The 22,087-nt window shown below is 38.0% G+C and overlaps 1 protein-coding gene across 1 annotated transcript in view; it reads left to right on the forward strand.

Annotated features, from left to right (window-relative positions):
* The window catches only part of AFF3 (AF4/FMR2 family member 3), a 658,787-nt gene that overhangs the window by 612,815 nt on the left and 23,885 nt on the right, over window positions 1-22,087 (forward strand). Inside the window, exons 15-17 of the mRNA XM_036747397.1 lie at window positions 4,407-4,608; window positions 6,502-6,629; window positions 17,896-17,959. Of these exons, the coding sequence (XP_036603292.1) occupies window positions 4,407-4,608; window positions 6,502-6,629; window positions 17,896-17,959 (394 nt within the window). The remainder of the gene's footprint in view (window positions 1-4,406; window positions 4,609-6,501; window positions 6,630-17,895; window positions 17,960-22,087) is intronic.

Below are 22,087 nucleotides of genomic sequence, written 5' to 3' on the forward strand. Positions count from 1 at the left end.
GTGTCATTCATAAAGCTTCAAATCTCCCCCTAGCTCTAATATGCCAGTAGTTAATTTTTAACCATTCAAATAATATACATAATGATATAATATACAATTTGAACACACCGCATAGCAATTACCTCCCAAATTTAGGGAAAGGAGGATCCTATGTGATCCAGTTCGTTAGTAATGTCTGCTGTATGTGAAGATGGAGGCCAGGAAGAGAATTACAGTAGCAGGGTGAGAAACAGGTGTTTGCTCTTCTCAGTTTTATTTCAGAGCATTCAGAAATGGCCTCAATGCTCCCGTCACAGAATGGGGAGATGACCTGGAGGATGTAAAGGAAAGAACATTGGCTTAGGGTCAAAGTTTAGATTAAGAAAGTATTTTTGTTAATCAAAAGCACATGGAGAGAGGGGAGATCAAAGGAGTTTTTCAGGAATGTTGGCTTAATGAATCTGTGCTCTAGGGTGAGGGCAGAGCACCTGGGTAACTTCAGAACAAGCACACCCCAGCTACGCGTTGAACCCTTGTCTGAGACACACTGGGGAGTAGGATGCATGCAAACAGAATGAAGGGCAGCTAGGTGGCAGAGTAGATAGAGGCCTGGGCCTGGAGTCAGGAAGACTGATCAAGTTGAAATTTGGCCTTAGGCGCTTACTAGCTTGTGTGACCCTGGGCAAGCCATTTAACCCTGTTTGCCTCAGTTTCCTCATCTGTAAAATGAGATGGAGAAGGAAATGGCAAAGCACTCCAGTATCTTTGCTAGGTTTGTGAAGAGTCAGATATAAGTGAAAATGAATGAATAACAAGCAGGATGAGAGGCAGCAGAGGGGTGCCATAGTACACAGGAATGTGGAAGACTCATGTGCAGATGTGGCCTCAGATATTTACCTAGCTGTATGACCCTGGGCAAGCCCCTTAACCTCTGTCTGCCTCATTTTCCTCATCTGTAAAATGGGAGTAAATAATGGCCCCCACCTCTCAGGGTTGTTGTGTGGATAAAGTGAGATGATACGTGTAAAGCACTTTGAAACCTTAAAGCCCTATATCAGTGTTAGCTGCAGAGCAATGGATAGGCCCTAATGCCACAAACACACACGCATGCACGTAGACAGTGTGAATAACAGCAGAGTGAGCTGTGATCAGAGCCATATTTTCTTTCATAGGCTTTATCTGAAGCTAACGTTTTTTGAGATCCTCCTAGTTGTTTTGGAAAAACAGTGTTGAGAAAGGGGAGATATCAGAGTATAGAAAAATGGGCTATGGAGTCAGAGGACCTGGGTTCTAATCCTACCCCAGTCACTTACTACCTATGTAACCTTAACTTCCCTGGGCCTCATTTTCTTGAACTATAAAATGAGAGAGGTTGTACTAGATATACTTTGAGATCCCTTCCAGCTCTGGGTCTACGAGTCCCTGAAGTCAGGATTAGTTACTGCACTGCAAGGCATAGAAATCTATGATACCGCAGGGTGACCTAGGGTACAGGGTATGTGTGAGTTTCCTGAAATAGTACATGATGAGTTTGAAGTTCTTGCCTACAGATAATGAAGCCCTTTGGGACCTTTAGTAATACTCCCTTCTTTCCTTGGATGGGGTCTAGGATGGACTTGCATTATACCACATTGCATGCTACCGAGAATAGTATTCTAAGGGGGTCCCAGATTATATACAACAGGTTTGATAGAAATTCCTTCCCACTTAGAAATACAAAACTTTTCTGTACTAGCATTAAAAGATTCTTCAGTCTCCCTGACTGTGTGTAGGAGAATTTTCTAAGGGAGATTAATGTTCACCACAACACATAAAAATGTAAACTGAAAGGTTAGAAAAAGATGGAAAGCAGTCTTAAAACTTGAAGAGGAAATTGGAGAGCTAGAGGGGTGGGTGGGGAAAGTGCACACACGTTGCCATAAAGCTTTTTTTAGGAAGAAGACTGAAATTTCCAAATAGAACTGAGAATTGGGCACACTAGACTTGTCCTCATATCAGCATATATTTAGCTCATGACATCCCAAGCGAATGCTTCTTGCGCCCTATTTCCCTGAATGTAACTGAAAAGGAAATTGTAGTAATGGCTATTTTTTGAAAGTGGTTATCGGGGAAATCCTTTTTCAGATTATAGATGTAGAAGCTAGTTTAGCTTGAATACTTCCATTTTGAAAACTGGCCTTCATTAGGCTTAAACAGCCTCAGTGGCTAATATTTACATAGCTCTCTAAGGTTTGCAAAGCATTTTATATATATCAACTCATTTGACCTTCACAGCAACTCAGAGGTGAGTGCTGTTGTTCTCCCTATTTTACAGGTGAGGAAACTGAGGCAGACGGGTTAAATGATTTGCCCACAGACAAATAGCTAGTGTCTAAGGCTGAATTTGAACTTAGATCTTCCTAACTTAAAGTCCAGCATTCTGTCTAATGTGCCACCTAGTTCCCTCAACCTAAGTAACTTAGTGAGCCTTAAGTGCCCATGGTTGCAAAAACATGCTCTTCCAAGACCCCACCCTTAGTTCATCAATTGCAAGATGACCCAGTTTTGGTGCCCCAAGAAAGTCTGAACCACAGTTGTAATTCTGATACTGATTGTCCCCACATGGGATATTTCTGCTCCCCTTTTTACTCACATGTAATAGTGGTCACAGGGTACTTCGAGTAACTTTACAGAAACCACTTCCCAAAATGATCAGTGTATCTAGTAATTTTTTGTCAATCTCATCTGCCAACCAGAGAAGCCTTTATTCCCCAATAGCATATACAGAGTAAACCCTACCCCCTTTTTCTACTTCAAAACACATTTCCAAATGTCCTTGAACCTGTAGAAGCCAGCTCTCTAAATATGAAAAGTATCTTTACCTTCCCTACAACTGCCTTCCCCTTCCCCCATTGCTTTGATTAGGAGAGAAATACATATTCCTGAGAATGGTAACCATGGACTTTCAAACTGGAATCTTCCCTTATAGTTTGGAGAATGCTGTAGAAGCTATGTTCATAGTTCATGATGTATTTTGGACTCTACTTTCCCAGATATGGCTTCAGAATAAAGTATAGTTGCATTCTTTCTTAAGGGTCCCCCTGGGATTATGGGAACTATTACTGCTAAATAATTCTGGGACTAATAGAGATACCAACCCACTTACTCCACTTTTTGAAGCCCTAGCCTAGAAATCTAGGAGTACCTGCCTCTCCTCTTGTCCCGGCCCTCACCAAGAGTAGACATTTCTCCTTTTTCCGTCATCCAAGCAGCTAGAGTTAGGGAGGCAACTGAAAGGAAGATGTTACTTCCAACATTAAGGAAGGTGGTTTGAAACTTGAAAGGAATCTCTTCAGGGTTCCAAGGATATTTTGGAAATTTGTTCTAGAACTGAAGTTGTGAGCCAGATTTTCTTGTGGCTTATGCTTGCTTAGGATAACTGCTTTTTGAAGCAGTCATTCCTAATTAACTGGAAATTATCCGTACTATTCCTAGTTTTTCCTTACTGTATAATCTGTTTGTCCCATCAACCCAGCTATAGCCCTAACATGCCTGTGATTTATACACCAACTTCCAAAATTTTGAGATCTGTTATAAAATATTTATCCAGTAGAACCTTATTTTCATCTTTAACAGAAAAGTTATAAGGACAAATGGCAAAGTAGACAGGAAGATACTTTGAGTTCTAAGCAACAGTTCTTTATAAATCTGAGGTACTATCATTATTCCTGTTAATTTTTATTAGTATGATAAAACACACTTTATGAGGCGGTGAGCAAGAGTATATCTTTTGTCCTTAGAGTAAGCTCAGCACAAATGAGCAGAGTGACTTTATAGGCAGAGCAAAGGGATAGAAGACAAAAGTTCTAGCTTCTAATCACATCTATCCCCTTACTGGTTTCTGATTCAGTGGTGCCCAGATAAGCCATAGACTAAATGACTGAAAGTGGTAGCTTTGTCTCGCAGAGCACTTTGGAACTTAGTTTGCCTGATTTTTAAATGAGAGTTTTATTTGTTATAATATTTGGTAAAATTAATTTTTTAAAGTCACCCTGGAATAAGATGTTTTAATATCATGATTACTTGCTTACTATCCATGCTTTGTGGATATAAAAGAAGGATAAATATTCGTAAACTATTTTGAAGTCCTCAGATGAAGAATGCCTAATAAGTATTATCACTGTTATTATTATAATTATTAGAAAGAGATACACTTTTAGGCTAACTCCAGGTTTGCAATTTACCCTCCATGGCAGAGGAAACCATGATCTAAATTTGCAAATGAACTTTTGGTCCTAATACCATAAAGTCATTTCCAGGAATAATAATTCCTACTAAACTTCTCCCTGCCAGCAGGTCTTAAATTGGAGGTTTTGGTAATATATAAAACATTTACCTTCTTCAGTGCCGGCTTTGTGACATTCCATTACTGTAATTTCCTTTTCCAGCTTGGCAATACCAATAAATAAAAATGAGAAAATGCTTCGGTCACCCATTTCACCCCTCTCAGATGTGTCAAAACACAAATACTCCAATGATGATTTAACTTCTTCCAGTAGACCTAATGGCAGCAGTCTGTTCACTTCCATCTCCTCCAGCAAAAAGCATAAGACGGAGAATCAGTTGCAGCCCCATGCTGGAGACCTTGCTGTAAGTTTTTATGTTGTTATTTCCTAATTAAAACATTCACATGCAAACTTGGAATTTCTCCCTCTCCCACACACCTTCCCACCCCTCCCCAACCCTATCCCTATTGCCAACAAAGCATTAAAATGCTGACTTGCTGCTTTACAAGAGATCCGGTATAAAAGAGTTGCCTCTCAGCCCTCCCAATTGGGGCTCTTGAGGGGCTCAGGAAGATGAAAAAAAAAAGAACTATTTATAAGCCTCTTTTGCTCTTTAAAAATAATTTCCCACAGCTTTCGGTTTCAATTCTCAAAAGAAAACAGCCAAAAATAATACATCCTTTGGTGACGATGTAAAATAGCAGGTTGGAAACAAGTCTTTGCTCAGAAAGTTCCCTGGGGGTGGGATCATATAGGGCAGTAGGTATCTCAGAAACCTGCTCTTGAGGTGTGCCAGTGCCTTCTGATCTGCTCTCTCATGGATCAGTATAGACCACAGAAAGGCAGCACTGCTACAGCACCCTCTTTTTGTGGAGAGAACCCCGCTGGTGAATGGAATCCCTCCAATGAGAAGAGACTTTGACAGCAGGTGGTTCTTCTCTATGAAGCCTAACAATAGTATAACTTCAGGACACAATCTTCTTGACAAAGTTTTCCCAGCCATATTTCTTTTAACAGTCATTGCTTCTCTTGAAAATTGACAGGAGCTCCACATGTGACAGAAATCAGGTAACCCTTTAGAAAGGGCTTACTAATAATAAAGGGGTGAGAAAAAGCAAGGTCTAATAAATATATATGTTTCTTTAACCTGTTAATTGATGATAAATAAGACCATCCAGGAACATAAAACTTACTATCATTGTCAGGAAACTTGGCCTTGCAATTCTCATTTAGCAGCTATCCTGGCTAAACCTGAATCTTAATCCAATTCTCTAGAAAAAAAGCTGAACTTGGGGCAGGAGGAGGGGAATGAAATGAAAAGCTGCCAAAATAAATCTCAAGGTGGGGAAAAACCTCACCATCTCACAGGACCTTTGTGCAGCCATAAACTCACAAAAATTTTTTGAAGAATTTTCAGGTAAAGTAAATGATTACATCATCCACAGAGATAATTTTGCCTCTCCTTTGCCTGTCCTTAATTACTTAAATCATTTTCTTCCCTTATTGTTATAGGTAATATCTATGGAATTTCATGAAATAGTAGGTGAAACTTTGGACATCCTCATTCCTGACAAATTTTCCTCAGTACAAAAATTGTAGCTTTCAATTTTAGAGAGATGTTTTTGATATTACTAAGTAAAGGTCTTAGAGTTGTAGTATCATAGATTTAAATCTTAGAAATAATTTTATCAGTGCACTTTTAAGGCTCATTAATATAAATGAATAAATTATTTTATATTCTAAAAAGAATTTTCAGTTTTTCAAATTGTAGAGTCAGATTTCCTGGGTTACATTCCTTCCTGTGCCCTACAGAATTTAACCTTCCATTTTTCGTATGAAATAGGTCCATGTTTAAAGATAGAATTCTGTATCTATAAATCCTGCAAAATTACTTTAGCTGCTTTAAAGGAAATCATTTTCCCTAGTGAAGGTACTTAATTTCTTTCTTTTTTTTTTCCTTCCACAAAACAACAGTGCTCCATTTTTTTTCCTTCTCAAAAAAACAAAACAAAACCCTGTAGTAATTATCTTTGGCTTTTTTCTGCATATCACTTTGAAATTCCAGTCTTCCAAAAAGCAGTTTATGGAAACTGGTGTTTGTGACCTGAAAAGACAAAATAGTCATATCTATTCCTTGAAACAAAAAAAAGAGTAAATTAGGTTGTAATTTATAATACAAAAAATCTGTTGTGGTTTATGTTAATTTTTCAGTTAGATGGCTGATTTCTCAAATATTTTGGTATTGTTTATTATCTAGAAAACAGTGCACAACAGCTCAGAAAACATTCTCTTCTATAATAAACCACGACCCCAGACAGAGCCATGGTCACCATTATCCAATGGGCACAGAGACTGCAGGAGACAAAAGCTCATCTTTGATGATATGTGAGTATGGGATTTTTTTGTTACTATGTTGAGGTTGGATGAATAGGGAGGGAGGGAGATAGATAATTAAGCACTTATGTGTGCCAGACACTGTGCAAAGCATTGGGAATCACAGTACAAGCAGACATGACAGTCCCTGTACTCAGTAAACTTAGATCCTGGCAGGGAAAGACATCACATGAAAGGTAACTGGAAATGAAGGCAGCATCCAGAGGTATCATGCACACACTGGCATGGAATGGAGGTAGCCAGAGAGGGTCATAAAGACCTGCTTAGGGACAAGATGAAGCAAGAGTTCATCCATCAGAGCTCAACTTCCTAGGATTCCTAGAGTTTTAGGTACTAGTGGAAAGATGAGGATGATGTGCAGAGTGCAGGTGACATGGTTTGGAACTTATGACTAGGAAATGAGGTAGAGGCCTTTTGAGACAGAATTTAACTTATAATATGGTCTGTTTGTTTCAGAGCTGTAACAATTTTAGAATTCAAAGCAAGCGGTACAAAACATACCCATAGGTTAAGTTTGTAATTCATGATCTGAAAATAATACAAGAAGTAATTAAGACTAATTTAGTTGAGCGGTAAGGGGAATTAATTACTACAGTGGCTCACAGATTGGTTTTATTAACATTTCCAGTGATCTGGTGGCTTTGTATTTTAACTAACTATTCGCATTTAGGTGCTAAGTTCCTTGGTACTAAAAGAGTATGTGTGTGTCAAATTTTTGCTTAAATTTTGGTGCTCTGGAGCAAAGGCCCAATTGCCTCACTCTAATTATGGCTCTAGTTTCTCCTAACTTATTATGGTACGGTCAGTTTCTTGCATGTGGCTTAGTGAGTTACGTACTTAAGCTCATAAAGTAAATTGAGTCCTTAATTCTAAATGCCTTTTTTTTAACTTACTTTAGTAGAAGTACGTTGCTTCTTCATTTCAAACCATGGGCTTTTGAAGTCGATGTGCTATAGCTACACACAATCAGCTGAACTCATGAAACAGTTGGGGTTGTTTTGCCCTAGAATGTTTGGTCAGGATATGCACACATATGTACAATAGCAATAACAGATTTCTCAGCACCTGAATATTGGACTTGGGATAGTTTTATATTACTGTAGTTGTGTTTACTTTTTAAACTCCAGCCAGCAGAGAATAGGAGTGATTTTCTAATGGAAGCCCCACTCTCCCTCCTAGTACTATACCGATAGTATAGATGGTATTTGAAGTGGAGGGAAAAAGAGGATTGAGATGATTTGAGCAAAAATGCTCTCTCTGTACGTGCCCCAACCAAAACTTACTCCAGCTACCTCCAACCCTGTGTTAATCCATTTCTGCTATCCAGGAAATAGAAGAAAACAAAAAGCAGGAGAGAATGAGTAAAAGTATCATTCTGAGATGCTTGAGAGGTGGCCAAAAAAAGTGGCAGAATAACATTCTGTTGTTCCCTTCCTGCACTCCCCAACCCCTAACACAGATCCTGAGTATAGATATTGTCAGTGATTTTTAAGAGGTTACATGAGTAGTAGACTTCATTTACTTAACTGAACTTTGGAAAAATTTAGGAGCAAGGGAAGGGCAAGGGAAATTTTAGATTAAAAATGAAAATTTTTTAAAATTGAATTAGTTTCAAATAGACTAGACTTGAGACAAAAGGTGGTCCACAGGAGTGGGGAGGTAGGGGTGGTATTGTTTTCTCCTCTGTCTGCTGATGCAGCAAACCCTATTGGATCTCATTTCCCTGTATTCTTCCTGGCTGCACACCAGCTCCTCTTTTCTCCCTAATCATCTCCAAGGGCTCCCACTGAACAGTGAGAGGGGTTTTAATGAAACCCTTGGGAAGTGTGATAACATGCTATACTTTAAGGGTATAAGGGAGGAGAAACTAGTTAGTCTCCAGTATTGAAGAAGGGAATCATCAATCTTGTACACAAACTTTAAGCATTAGGGAGAAAAAAAGAATATAGATAGAGCAGAATTGTATTTAAGGACAACGTAGAAACATATATTGAGAATCTATGACTCTTATTCCTAAGCCTCAAAATGCAACATGGCCAAACAGAGGCTACACTAAAAATTGTTTCAGGGTTTTACTCCAAGTTTATCACTCCTGGAAGCCTGACCTTGGGTTTCATTCCATGATATTTCTTGTGTTTCCATTTCTTCACCATGCTTTTTTGTCACTGTTGTACTTAGTCAAGCACAGTCATCAATGTGCTAAGGTGATTCAACTTAAAAAACTGCCTGCACATAAGTTTGAGTGCTGGATGTAGAGAATACATTAAGTATGTGCTGGAAACTAAAATGCAGAGATGTGTCCAAAATGTGTATGAATGAAGACTGAGTCAGAAGCAGCAACAATAAAATAGTTTTGCCTCAACCTGCTGCTCTTGGACTACTTATAAGAAGAAATGTTTTCCTTCTGCTGTCCCTGGAACTAATACAACTTTGCCACTGTCTGTATCAACTAAGAGGCTTTTATCGCTTGTTCTTCCCATTAGCAATACATATGATTTCTCTGGCAGGCATCGACAATAAAACTGCTTCCTCTTTTATGGAGATAGAAACAATAAAAATTTTTAAAACCTCTTACACATATACGACACGGATAGATTGCATGTTCCAATTGCCATGTGCCCCATAGTTATTTGAAATCCATAAAAATAAGATAAATATGCAACTCAGAAAAAAGCAACTTCTCTACTGAAGTGGGAAAGACAGAAAATTTCCTGCAAGATTTAAGAGCAAAAGTAAGTGCTGCCTTTTCTTTTTAGATGTTATAATAAGATTGCATATCCTCTAAAACAGATTTGCTCCTGGATCTGTTGTATACACAAAGTATACGAAATTAAAAGTGGCTTAGGACTGGACTTTTGTAATTCTGGGCTTGCAAATAAAATTGCTTGACCAAGAGTCTGGCATGTTATCCAAGTTCTCCATTATTACACATGGCATTTGGGCTTGTCTACCCTTTATCCTCAGCTCTCAACAGGTAAAACAACAGTTTGAATGAATGTTTTCAATGTCCTCTTCCTCAACTTTTTACCTAATAGCCCCGTTGAGAGATTAGAATTTCATCTCTGTTCCTTCCCTACTTTGACCTCCCTTTGGTATAGGTGATAATGAGCAGCAAATTGACCAGAGGGAGGTATCAGAAGAAGGGAAGAGAAGAAGAAAAAGACTAATTCGATTCAAAATTGGATGAGCATATGACAATTGCAAAATCCAATATGAGAGCTTACAGTGAGCCAGTAGGTAAAGGTGCTATAGTGACATTTATTTTGTGATCTTCATTGGGCTGCCACTTTAAAACAAAAGTAGTTTTATTACAATATAATAGAAATATTAATTGATGAGAGATACAATCAAGGTTCCCTGAGAAATTTTTCTAACAATTTCACCCTTCTACTTCTGTGGAATGTAAGGAACCAACAATAGTGTAAGTTTAAATTCTGAGCCTTCAAGACTAAGTTTCAAAAGAGCCCCTTATTCTTTGTCAGTTACTAAATAAACACAAGCAATTTTTATACCTTCATGATTCAGAAGTTGTGCATGTGGCAGGCAGAACCAGATTGAGCAAACACTTTGGAAAAAAAAATGTTATCCAGGTCAGCTTGTTCCTCATAAGTTGCAGACCCAGAGTGTCAGGCTGACTTGTGCTTTCTCCAACACTCTGCATCTTCACCATTTGGCAGCCAGAGTTTTAAGGTGACACTGGTATGATAACAAACTTAGTAAGAATTCAGTAAAAAAAAATTAAGACAACTAGTGGCAACATTTGGCTCAAATTGATCCCCAGTCACTGTTGGATCTCATTAATCCCCAAAAGCCATGAGCTAGAATAAATCCAGGATTGTAATTATTGACAGGAGAATTATTGAGCTGAAGAGAGAAATACCACATGGCAGAGGCTTCAATACAGAAGTCCTGAACAGACCTAAGTGGCAAAATCACTTGGCTGGAAAATAAGCCACCAAGTTCCAGCCAGCCATATTGCCACTGTTGGGAAGACAGTGGTCCCCAAGTGCCAGGTCTGCCTGCTGCTACTCCTGAAGAATGTGCTGTCTTGTGCCCATATTTCACATTAGTCAGTCATGAAAGCTGCATTCAGCCAAGCCACCAAATATCCCATCTGTTCCAGTCGGAGTGCTAACATGTAGTGAAGCTACCTAAACTTCACACTCTTAAGAGAAGGTTCCCCTCAAAAAATTATTCCTAGAAGGCCTTGACATGTCAGATGTAGGTGGGAAAAAGTGAGGGGGCCAGATATTTCAGATGTAACCATGGTCAGCAGTATGCTCATAATAGTGCTTTGATTTTATGGAAGTGGGAAGGATCTCTTTGCCCTTCAGCGAATGGTTGAATGTCTCAGCGTGACTTGGCTACCAGACAGCATCTGAAATTCTTTCCTAAGCTATATCTTCCTGAGGTTGCTGTGGTCATCTTTTCACCCAAAGAGCACCTCCTTTCCTCAAAACATTTGGTGATTTCATACAGTGAAATTATAGAATCATTGATTTAGAACTAGGATGATCAAGGCCAGGGTTTCTTAATCTTTGTGTGTGTCAGGAACCCTTTTGGCAGTCTGATTAAGCCTCTAGAATTCTTGGAATAATGTTTTTAAATACATATAATAAAATACATAGGGTTAGGAAGTAAACCAATTATATTGGAATATAGATATCAGAATATTTTAAAAACAAGTCAGAGTCCCCAAGTTAAGAATCCCTCCAGTCCAACCCCTTGCTTTTACAGATTTAAAAAAAACTGATGGCCATAAAGGTCACGTCTCTTGTTTGAAGTCATAGACCTGTGACAGAGCCAAGATTTGAGCTACAAACCTAGTGCTCTGTTTACTGCTCATGCTTGAATTTACCCTATTTTCTCAGAAGCTGTTAGTAGGGCTTTATTAATCTAAATATAGTACTCATGTATATTTTGGGCTAAAAAAGCCTTATCTCCTCACTGAGTACATTTAATAATACCTTCTCTTTCAACCAAAAAGAATGCTAGATTTGAAAAGAATGATGATAAAACAATAAGTTAACATTTATATACAAGCTTAAAGATTCAGAACCTCATTTGATCTTCATAATAACCCTGTGAGGAGATGCTATACTATCCCCATTTTACAGGTAAGAAAACTCAGACCAAGTCTGTCCAGAGTAACACAGCTGATGTTTTAAGCAGGACTTGAACTCCAGTCTTTCTGAATCTAGCCACTCCCCCAACCTAATTAGAGTTTTTGCTACCTCTCAAATCATAGTAAGAGTTTTCTGGTATTTTAAGTTCCATGCCTAGAGAAAAACAATCAGCAAATTGATAATATTCCACTTAGAAAGTTGCTTTTGATTGAATGACAAAAATCTGCCAGTTTTAGCTTGTGCATCCTGCAAAACATGTGCATGTTGGCCATGAGAGATGCAGTTGTCTGCAGGGGCATATGGCCTGTAAGAAATACAATGAATAATCACCAGAACTGCACTGCTGGGAAGCAAGCTTTCAGGGACTTTGCTGCCCAAGCCAACATCAAGGTCATGGAAACAAAAGTTGCATTGGTATCCTTGCTGGCTGAATGCATTCCAGCCTTTTATCAGGAATATCCCACATACTTATCATACAGAACAAGGTCTAGCATTTGATGTTAGCAGACTTCCCTCTCAAGCACCAACTTTCTTAAAATGGGATTTCTGAGACATGAGCTTATGTGTTAAAGATAATTATTAAACTCCTTGGGATTTTTCTTCGCACAGCAGAAGATTTGGACTTTACCAATCAATAAAATAATAATTTGAAAACCAGACAATTAATTCATTTTTAATGTTGCACTCCAATTGCCTTACTTGGATCTCAGAATCCCCTGAGAAAATTATCCAGATTTCTGCCTTGCTGGGGAACCTGTTTGTTCAAACACATTGAGCTCATCACTGCCAGTTTTCACAAAACACTATGGCTATGCCTGGGGGCGGCATTTAACATAGGTAGGAATTATAGAAAGAAGTCTGCCAGCCGCTCAGTGGGAGACCATTCAGCTCTGTCTCAGCCATAAGAAAGAATAGAAAGCTGAGTTGCTTTAATACCCAAGTGCCAGAAGAAATATTGGGGGCGACTGAAAACCATGCTGCTTTTTAGAACCAAGGTCATATGTTGGGGGGAGGCAAAGAGAAAAAGAAAAGAAAACATTACATTTGAACGAAGTCCTCAAGCTGCTATTGTTGTATTGAGTTCTTGGACACAAAGGTTTAAATGACTAAGCTTTGGCTTTTATAATGCTTTGGAAATCCCATCTTAGGAGAACACAAAATATGTATTTGGCTACATTTACATTTAATTGAACTTTTATTAGGTTTGTTAATGTATCACCATAAAATGTTGTCACCGTGAGAAACAATGTAGAAAGGATATATTATGTAAATGAAATAGAAAATTCTCTAGGTTTGCCATATAAAAGATAAAAGATTAGATGAAAAATCTGTTTGAATGCAGAGAAAATTAAATTTTATGTTAGTACCTATGCCATATTATATTCAGTAACTGCCACAGTAGTAACTTAAAAATGAAACTGGTTATTTTTCTACAAATCCTTATTTGTTGCTGCCTGATCTATTGTATCATTCTACAAATGACTGTTTCTTCAATCTGGATGAATTCACAATGGTTTTTATAGTTACCTGATAGAGAACCAGAAATCTTCTAAAATGGGAAAATGGACAGATGGTCAGGCTCAATTCTTATGGGACTTAGATGATGTGCTGTTCTTCAGGCCCAAGAACGAGGGTAGTGCCTCTGACATACCCATCACTGTATCTCTTTGTAGAACATCTTTCATCTGATGTTCTTAAGCCATTTTTGCAGCTGCATTTGGCCCTCATGATGTTCCCAGGATATCTGGGAATTAACAAAAAAAAATCATTTGTAGTACTACCTTGTAATTTGTAACTTTCAGTATCTTAACAGTCATATTAAGCTGAAAGATACATTTCTGCATATTAAAACACTGAGTTCAACATAATTATGGACAACTATTATAAGGAAGGAAGAGATTATCATAGAAAGAAATTGGTTTAAAAAATAAGATTTCAAAAACTATTATTACAGAAGAGGGTTGTGGGGGGAAAAACCCTTTAATGAAAATGGAGTACATTTAAAATTACATTCTATTCATGACAAGTTCTTCAAAAGAAGGCAAGAGAAACATGATTAACCTCATACCAAAATGTGGAACAAATAATGAAATAGAGAATTTTTCCTCTATTTTTTGAAGTTGCCATGGAGACCTTCTCTGGCTCATTGGCCAGGATGCTGAACCTCTCCCAAAGCCACTGTAGCTGTGTTAGCTCGTCAGAAATTCAATTCAACAAGTATTTATTCAGTGCCTGTGCATCTCTTAAGTGCTATCAGGGATACCAAAGAAGAATATAGTACGGCCCGGCCCCTCCCCTCCAGGAGCTTTTAATCTTCCTTGGGAGACAATACTTACGTGCACTAAACTACTTGAGAACAATAAAAAAGTATAATCAAATACCAAAATATGTGGTATAGATCAGTGGTGTCAAACTCAAATAGAATTGGAGCCACAAAACCATATATAAAGATCCTACAGACTTAGAAAACCACATATTAACATTATCTGTGTTCTGTTGTATTTTTATTTTGTTAGATATTTCCCATTACATTTTAATCTGGTTCCTGAGGTACTGGGGAAATGTTAAAGGCCTTGGGGCCCTGGGCCTTGTGTTTGACCTCTCTGGTGTAGATGGTGTTATGGGAAGTCAGAAAGGGAAGAGATTGGTATGGCCAGATGTAAAGGCAATCAGTGAGTGGGAAGATCTTCCCCACCCATTTGAATGGACTTCGGGGGCGGGGCTCTCAGGGTCCTGGGGGGAGTGGCTAGGGCTGGAGCCAATGGTAGGAGCCTGAGTTCTGGTACACATGATGACGTGAAACCTGTGGTGGGAGGAGCTTGCTGAAAGGTTGGAGCAGAGCTAGGAGGCAGTTGGTGAGAGCAGTTAAGAGCTGAAGGAGAGAGGAAGCAGTCAGCTAGCAGAACACAGCTTGGAGATTGTGGCAGAAGCAGCGGTGACAGCAGCAGACACTACAAAAAAGCAGGACTGACCCTCGTGGAGACCGGAGAGTACTGAGCAGGGGCTTGAGGCCAGTGGGTGGTCTTCTTGCTGGAGGGCCCTGGCATTGATTGGGGGGTGAGGTGGGAAGTACTAGTATGGCTTGGCTTGCTGCCATAATGTTTTTCTGTGGCCTCCTGGTCACTGTTGTGAGATGGGCATACTAGTTTTGGAAGGTTCTTGCCAGGATGTCAAATTGGGGACACTGGTCCATGGGTCTTTTACTTTTGAGTTTCAATAAATGCTTTAACTCCTCTGCCTTCTACTTAGAGAATTCCTTATATCCTGCAATTCTGGGCCATTCAGGCATATTCATAGTTATTTTTGAAGTCATGAATTCTGCCTTAATGATACACCAGATTTGCAGGTAAAATAGTAATGGAGCTTGAAGTGAAATTCATAGTATGGCTCTGTAGTAAGAGAACCTGGATTTGAATCCTAATTTTGCCACTTATTACCTATATGACCTTAGGCAAATCATTCTACTTCCCTGGGTCTCAGTTCTCGTAACTATAAGATGAGGGGGTTGGACTAAGGTCTCTTCAAGATCTAGATCTATGATCCTATAATGATGAGTGCTTAGGTCAGTGCTTTGCACATTTTTTTTAAATTGGACTTGTGAGTTCACTGATATATGGACTTCCCAGAGACTACTTCCTCTACCGGTGTAAATCAATACCTCTTCTAAAAGCTGTAGTCTCAGAGAGTTTTCAGGAACACTGAGTGGTTCAGTGGCTTGCCCAGAGTCACTTAACTAATAGGGATCAGAGGAAAGACTTGAACTCTTTTAAGAGGCTCCCTATCTACCATGCCATGCTTCCTTTAAAGTACATGGAAAACTACAATAAGTGTTTTTCAGTTGAAAATTGAACTGAGGTGAAATGATATTCTGGGGTGGGGGGGTAGAAATGACATAAATAAAATTGTGAAGGCAGAAAGTTGGCATGTTCCAAGGATAGTAAAAAGATTAGCTCAGTTGGAACAAAGGTAGATGTGTGTAAAGGTGTAGTGGTAACAATAGGGTTCTATAGCTAAGATAATAAAGGGCTTTAAATGTCAGGATGAGGAACTTGTTTTTGATCCCATAAACACCGTGGAGCCATTATAAGTTTTTGAGTAGAGAAATGGCATAATGAATGAGGTATGTTATACTAGTAACATTCTGGGACAGTACTCAGGATGAACTAAAGGGAGCAAAACTGGAGGACCCAGTTAAGAGCTTGTTACAGTAAGGGGTGATGTAGACCTCTACTGGGGTAGTGATGGCTGGACTGGAGAGAGCTATTTAGAAGGAAGGACTGGATAACAGACTTACTTTTTAAAAGGATTAGGAAAGGGGAAGAGTCGAAAAGGAACACAAGATCTACATACAGCCTGGCAACTAAAGGAAGGGTAGTACTATTGACTAAAAGTGGGAACTTCAGAAGGGAAATGATGAGCCAAAGGTGATGACAAGTTCAATTTTAACTGTTTTGAACAGGATATTTTGCAGCTTATCTCCTTGAAAATCTTACTCTTCTTACCTTCAATATGAGTTAGCAAAAAAAAAAAAAAAGAAAGGGGAGGAGGGAAGCAACACTTACACTAAGTGGTAAAGTAATCTAGTGGAAAATAACTTGTGGAGACCTAGATTCTATTTAGGCTTCAGTGTTAATTCCCTGTGTGCCTTGGGGCAAGTCATTTATGGTCTATCTTTCTCAAGATTTTTTGACCTGATAATAGCCACAGCAGTGCTTACAATATGGTTTCCTTCTCCAAACATTTGTAAAAATAGCATTTTGACTTCTGTTAGAGGATAGTTGCTAAATAATTGCCAAGGTAACAATCCTGTGACCTTCAGATATTAAAGTAAGCCGATGTCTGCACTAGACTCTGAGATCATCCGTAGTTCAAAACAAGCGTTTTTCTACCAAGCTGAGCAGTTTCTTATTAATATCACTACTTAGTGCATATTGAAATGAGATGGCATTCTGACTAATCATGCATCCACTAATGGACTGAGTGTACTTAAATAAGAAAAACCACAAGCCACTCCATGATGCTAAAAATCTAAGCTAATTATGTCTAAAGTAGGGAGCAAGGAAAAAGAAAATGTTTATGTATGGATCTATACACACACACACACACACACACACACACACACAAAATCACATTACAATGCAACAAGCACTAAATGGTTCCTATGTGCCATATATTATGTTTGGCTCTAAGAATATAAAGATAAAATGAAAAATGGCCCCTGCTCTCAAGAAGCTTACATTCAGCTGGGCAGATAAAGCATGTAAACAGATAAGCATATACATGATTATTTAAGCAAAAGGAGAAGCAATAACAACTGATTAGACTAAACTTTTAAAAAAGTAATGTTCCAATGATTGTCTCTTAATGTAGCCTATGCCAGGACATAGTTGACTCTAGGCCACTATGCAAAATCATATTGGGACCTGGATATATCATATTTAGATATAGCCAATTGAGTCCCGGCAGAACCTATGTTGGCTGGGGTTATTGCTTTTAATAATGCACGTCTGCTGTTAATGTTTACCAGCTAGCTAATCAGAACTCCAGAGAATACATGCCATGTTTGCATTGTTACAAGGTAGACATCATTTTACAATTAACTTCATTGTGAGTAGAATATAATCACAGGACATTAGCTCATTTCATTTTTATATAATGTTCCAAAATAATTGTATGTACACAAATGTAGTTTCTATTGTAGGGGTAAAGGAAAGCACATGTTTTCATTTGGATACGTAAATAAATACACTTGCCCATACACATGCACACAATTATTGCAAGGCATCTTTACAGCCTTTAAATTGAAAAAACATCATTCATGTTTAAATGCTCTGTGAAAACTTGTTTTCTTAGGTGTACTTTGAGACAAGATTCGCAAATCAGAGCTATCAGAGTTATCTAGAGTCTTTATTACATTGTTTGTAAATGCACATTATCAGCCTATATTTGCTGTTTTGAATCACTAACTTGAAAGAATGAAAATAACAATGAATGCTATACTACATATAGGTAGTAATTTGAAAATGCAGTTTTTAATCTGTGCAGCAGAGGTTTGTATGAAGAGAAAGAATATCTTTTTAAAAACTTATACTTCATAAATAATAAAATGTAATATTATTCTTTCTTGGTAGGCCACGCAGTGCAGATTATTTTATGCAAGAAGCTAAACGGATGAAACATAAAGCAGACGCTATGGTAAGGCTATTTTCTTTCCAGATAACGTTCTTCTGAATTATTTTTGTACTGAAACTTCATCATCAGTGCAATATAGCTAGGGTAATTATAAAATCTATTACAAGGATGGCTGGGTTTGTTAAATTAAGAAATGTTTATATAATCAAGTGCTCATAGCCCAATAAACTATGACTTCAGCCAATAATGTCTGACTGGGAGAGAGCCCTGTATAAATGAATATTTCAGTTTGTTCCTAAGGCTTAATTAGTAACTACTGCCAACAGAGCAGTAGGTAGTGGAATTTTTTTTTCCTTTAAAAAAATTTTTAATCAAAGTTTGTGTTTTTCTGTATTGTTAGCCTTTGAGTTTATCATAAGCCAATAAGATTTAGACCTGTATGGAATCTTAAAAGATTATCTAGCCCAACCCTTTCATTTTAGAAATGAGAAAACAACCCCAAAGAGGTTAAAAGACTTGCTAAAAGGGTCACACAAGGAGTCCTAGGACCAAATTATTTTCCAGGAAAACTTTTGTGGTATTTACATTTCTCTGCCCAAAGGAAGGACATATCTGAATTGCTATAAATGGTGAAACTGCTGTGATTCAGACAGGACATCAAAGTCATCATCATTGATGTAAACTAAATAATTTTACTCATTTGGCTGATGCCCTATAATGAAGAACTACAGATTCAGTTGCTTAAGTTTTTTAAGCAAGGTATATAAAGCCTTTTCTAAATGGGATTCTTACCCCCACACACACGCACACACCCTTAGTTCATAGTTCTTCATCCAAAATGACCATTATCCAGCAATACCAGTGTTGTTTTTTCTCAGCAACATCACAGCTCTCGGGACTTTGGATAATGTAAAATCTAAAGATATTCAGTTAAAAAGAATTTTTTTAAAGAAAGTTCACAGAGTGGAAATTACTATTGTTTTAAGAGAGGCTTTCCCAAAAAATCTGTTGTGTATGTTACAGAACTGTTGATATTTAAGCCTTCGTATTGCCACATCTTTGTCGGTCAACAGTTATTTGAGTATAAACAGAAAAAGAGCTCTATATTTTGTAGGTACTGTGATGGAAGGGAGGGGCACAAAATAGAAGTTTTGATGTCTGCCTAAAAAGATCTTAGTCTAGGATGAAGGCTCTGTAGACGTTAAAGTAAGTAGACTGCACTGATAGAGAAGATGACAGGATTTTCAAACTGAAGGCACCTGAGAGGTCTTCCAGTTAAGAAAACAGCTTTGCCAAAACTTTCCAGTCTCTATAACTGAAGTAACAGTATTCCAGAGAATAGAAAACAAAAGAGTGGGGCAGCTAGGTGGCACAGTGAGTAGAGCACCGGCCCTGGAGTCAGGAGGACCTGAGTTCAAATCCGGCCTCAGACACTTGACATGCTTACTAGCTGTGTGACCTTGGGCAAGTCACTTAATTCCAATTGCCCTGCCTTCCCCCCTCCAAACAAAAAGAATGAAAAAAAATAAAAAGAGTGCCATATCAAGTAATATTCAACTACAGTAAGTACTTTCATTCATCTGAGGTTGGCAGAAGGAGAAGCACTGTCACAGCCTTGGAGAGTGTCAGCCAGAAAAGCTCAGGGCAGGCAAATGTATAGTCAAGCACTCCTGTCAGAAGACTGGACAGAGTTCTTAAAGAGAAGGTAGCTGTCAGTCTGCACAGTAAAGGGGCAGCCGCGTGGAGCTCAGCAGAGAGAGCCCTGGACTTGAGAGTCGTAGACACACTTAAGAGCTGTGTGACTTTGTCTGCCACGTTTTCCTCGGCTGTGAAATGGGAGTAATAATAATAATAGCACCTAGTTCCTAGGGTGGTTATAAGAACGAAATGAGATCTTTGTAAAATGCTTGTTTGAAAAAAATAAATACAAGTGGTCTAGGAAAGCAGTAGAACCTCAAATAAAAATAGAGATCAGACAAGGACCCACCCACCTATCCAGATGTTCAGGAGCAGTTGAAGCCTGCTCTTGACAAAATGTCATTTTTCAGGAAGGAAGCCTTGAAATAAGAATAACTATAGAAAATATCAGTGATAAAGAAATATCATGCATCCAGCCACATCCAGTACACAGCCTAGAGAAAGACAGTAACTCCACAGCCACTGTGAGCAGAGTCTTAGATACGGGTATGGTTTACGTCCACAGGTCTGTTAGAATTCCTGAAAGACATAAAACAAGAGTTTAAAAAGATAATAAAAATGAAGTGAGAGCTCTAGAAGAAATAATTGGAAGAATAAAAAGCTCAGTACATGGGTACAAAATTTTATCCAAATAACTGGCTTCCTGAAAATTAGAGCAGCCCAAAAAGAATTAAATTACTCTGTGAGGCAAGAAATATTCAAACAAAATCAAGAGACAGAAAAATAGCCTATCAGAAACAACTGACCTAGAAAAATGGTCAAGCACAATCTAAAACAACCAGAAAAACATAACCCCCCCAAAAATACTTTTATACCATATTATAAGAAATCATAAATGAAAATGGCTTAGAATTCTTAGAACTAGAGGACAAAGTGAAAATTGAAAAAATCCACCATTCACATCCTAGAATATATTCCAAAATGAAAACTCCCAGGAATGCTATAACTAAAATCCAGAGCTTCCAGTTTAAAGGGGAAAAAATATTTGGAACAACCAGAGAGAAAGAGCTCAAGTGCTAAGCAGTCACAGTCAGGATCACACAAGATTTAGTACCTAATACCTCAAAGAACAGGAGAGCTTGGGGGGAAAATGTTATTCCACAGGGGAAAAGATAAAGGCTTAGAACCAAAAAATAGTTTATTCAGTAAAATTGACTATAGTCCTACTGGGGGAGGTGGGGGGAGTGGGAATCCCTTTAATTAAATAATTAAATGGATGGACAAATAAAGAAACTTTTAAAGATTCCTGGTGAATGAAGATCAGAATTAAGTTGAATCTTTGAGATGCAAACACAAAATCAAGAGAAACCTAGAAAGGCAAACACATTGGAGTAACTGAGACTGTACGATGAGAAAGTGTTTACTTTCTGAGAGGGAGAAGAAACAATTGTCCCTTCTGAACCTTAACATTTTCAAGATCCATAGAACAAAATAAGACTGACAGGGAGATCTATGAATGTTTTTTGTCTGCTGTAATGATTTCCAGATAAGATAAAGAAAGAGGAGGAAAGGAGAAACAGAAAGGAAGAACTTACTATTTTATATAATTCAAGTATAGGAAAAAAAACTATCCAAATGTGGAGAAAGGTTTCGAGGAACTAGATATCCCATGAAATCTCACTTTCCTCTGAACCAAGCAAACAGTTAAGGACATTCACACGTATGCACATGTACACACAACACACACACCACATAACACACACTCTAACATACTAAGAGCTTGGTGTAGGAGAGCATCAGACTCAACAGAAAAACAAGAGGGAATAAGAAGGAAGTGGGTTTTAAGAAGAAGGGGAGAATAAAGGAAGGATTAATCATAAGCAAAACAAACTCCATCATTAGAGTGAAGATAATAGAAGGATTAAAAGTAAAGAAAAAAATAAAAATCTATGATGTGAGTCTGGGTGAGCAAAAGAAAAAAGGAGTAGTGAATCAACAAAAAAGAGGATAGAATGGAGGGAAATACCCAATTAAGAACCGTTACTATGAACATGAATTGGGTGAATGCATATAAAACAGAAATGGATAGCAGAATGGATTAGAAAACAATACAATAAAGAATTGTTTATAAGAACTTGAAACAAAGATTCACATAGAGTTAAAACAGGGGGCTAGAGAAGAATTCATTATACTTCAGGTGGACTCAAAAAAACAGGAGTAAGAATCATGATCTCAGATAAGGCAACAGAATAAAATAGACGTGATAAAAGAGATGAAACAAGGAAATTACCTTTTGCCCAAAGATACCAGAGACAATGGATTAATACCAGTACTTAACATATATGTCCCAAATGGCAAACCAAATAGGTAAATGCTAATCAATTTACAGGGAAAAATATAAATACTTTAATTATTGGGGACATTAAGTACTGCTTTCAGACTTTGACAAATCAAGCAAAAAAGACCAACCAGAAAAGTCAAGGATCTAAATGGGATGTTGCAAAAGTTAGATATGATAACTCTCTTGTGATTACTGAATTAGAATAGAAAGGA

The sequence above is a fragment of the Trichosurus vulpecula genome, chromosome 2 (assembly GCF_011100635.1).
Source record: "Trichosurus vulpecula isolate mTriVul1 chromosome 2, mTriVul1.pri, whole genome shotgun sequence".
Classification (NCBI taxonomy): Eukaryota; Metazoa; Chordata; class Mammalia; order Diprotodontia; family Phalangeridae; genus Trichosurus; species Trichosurus vulpecula.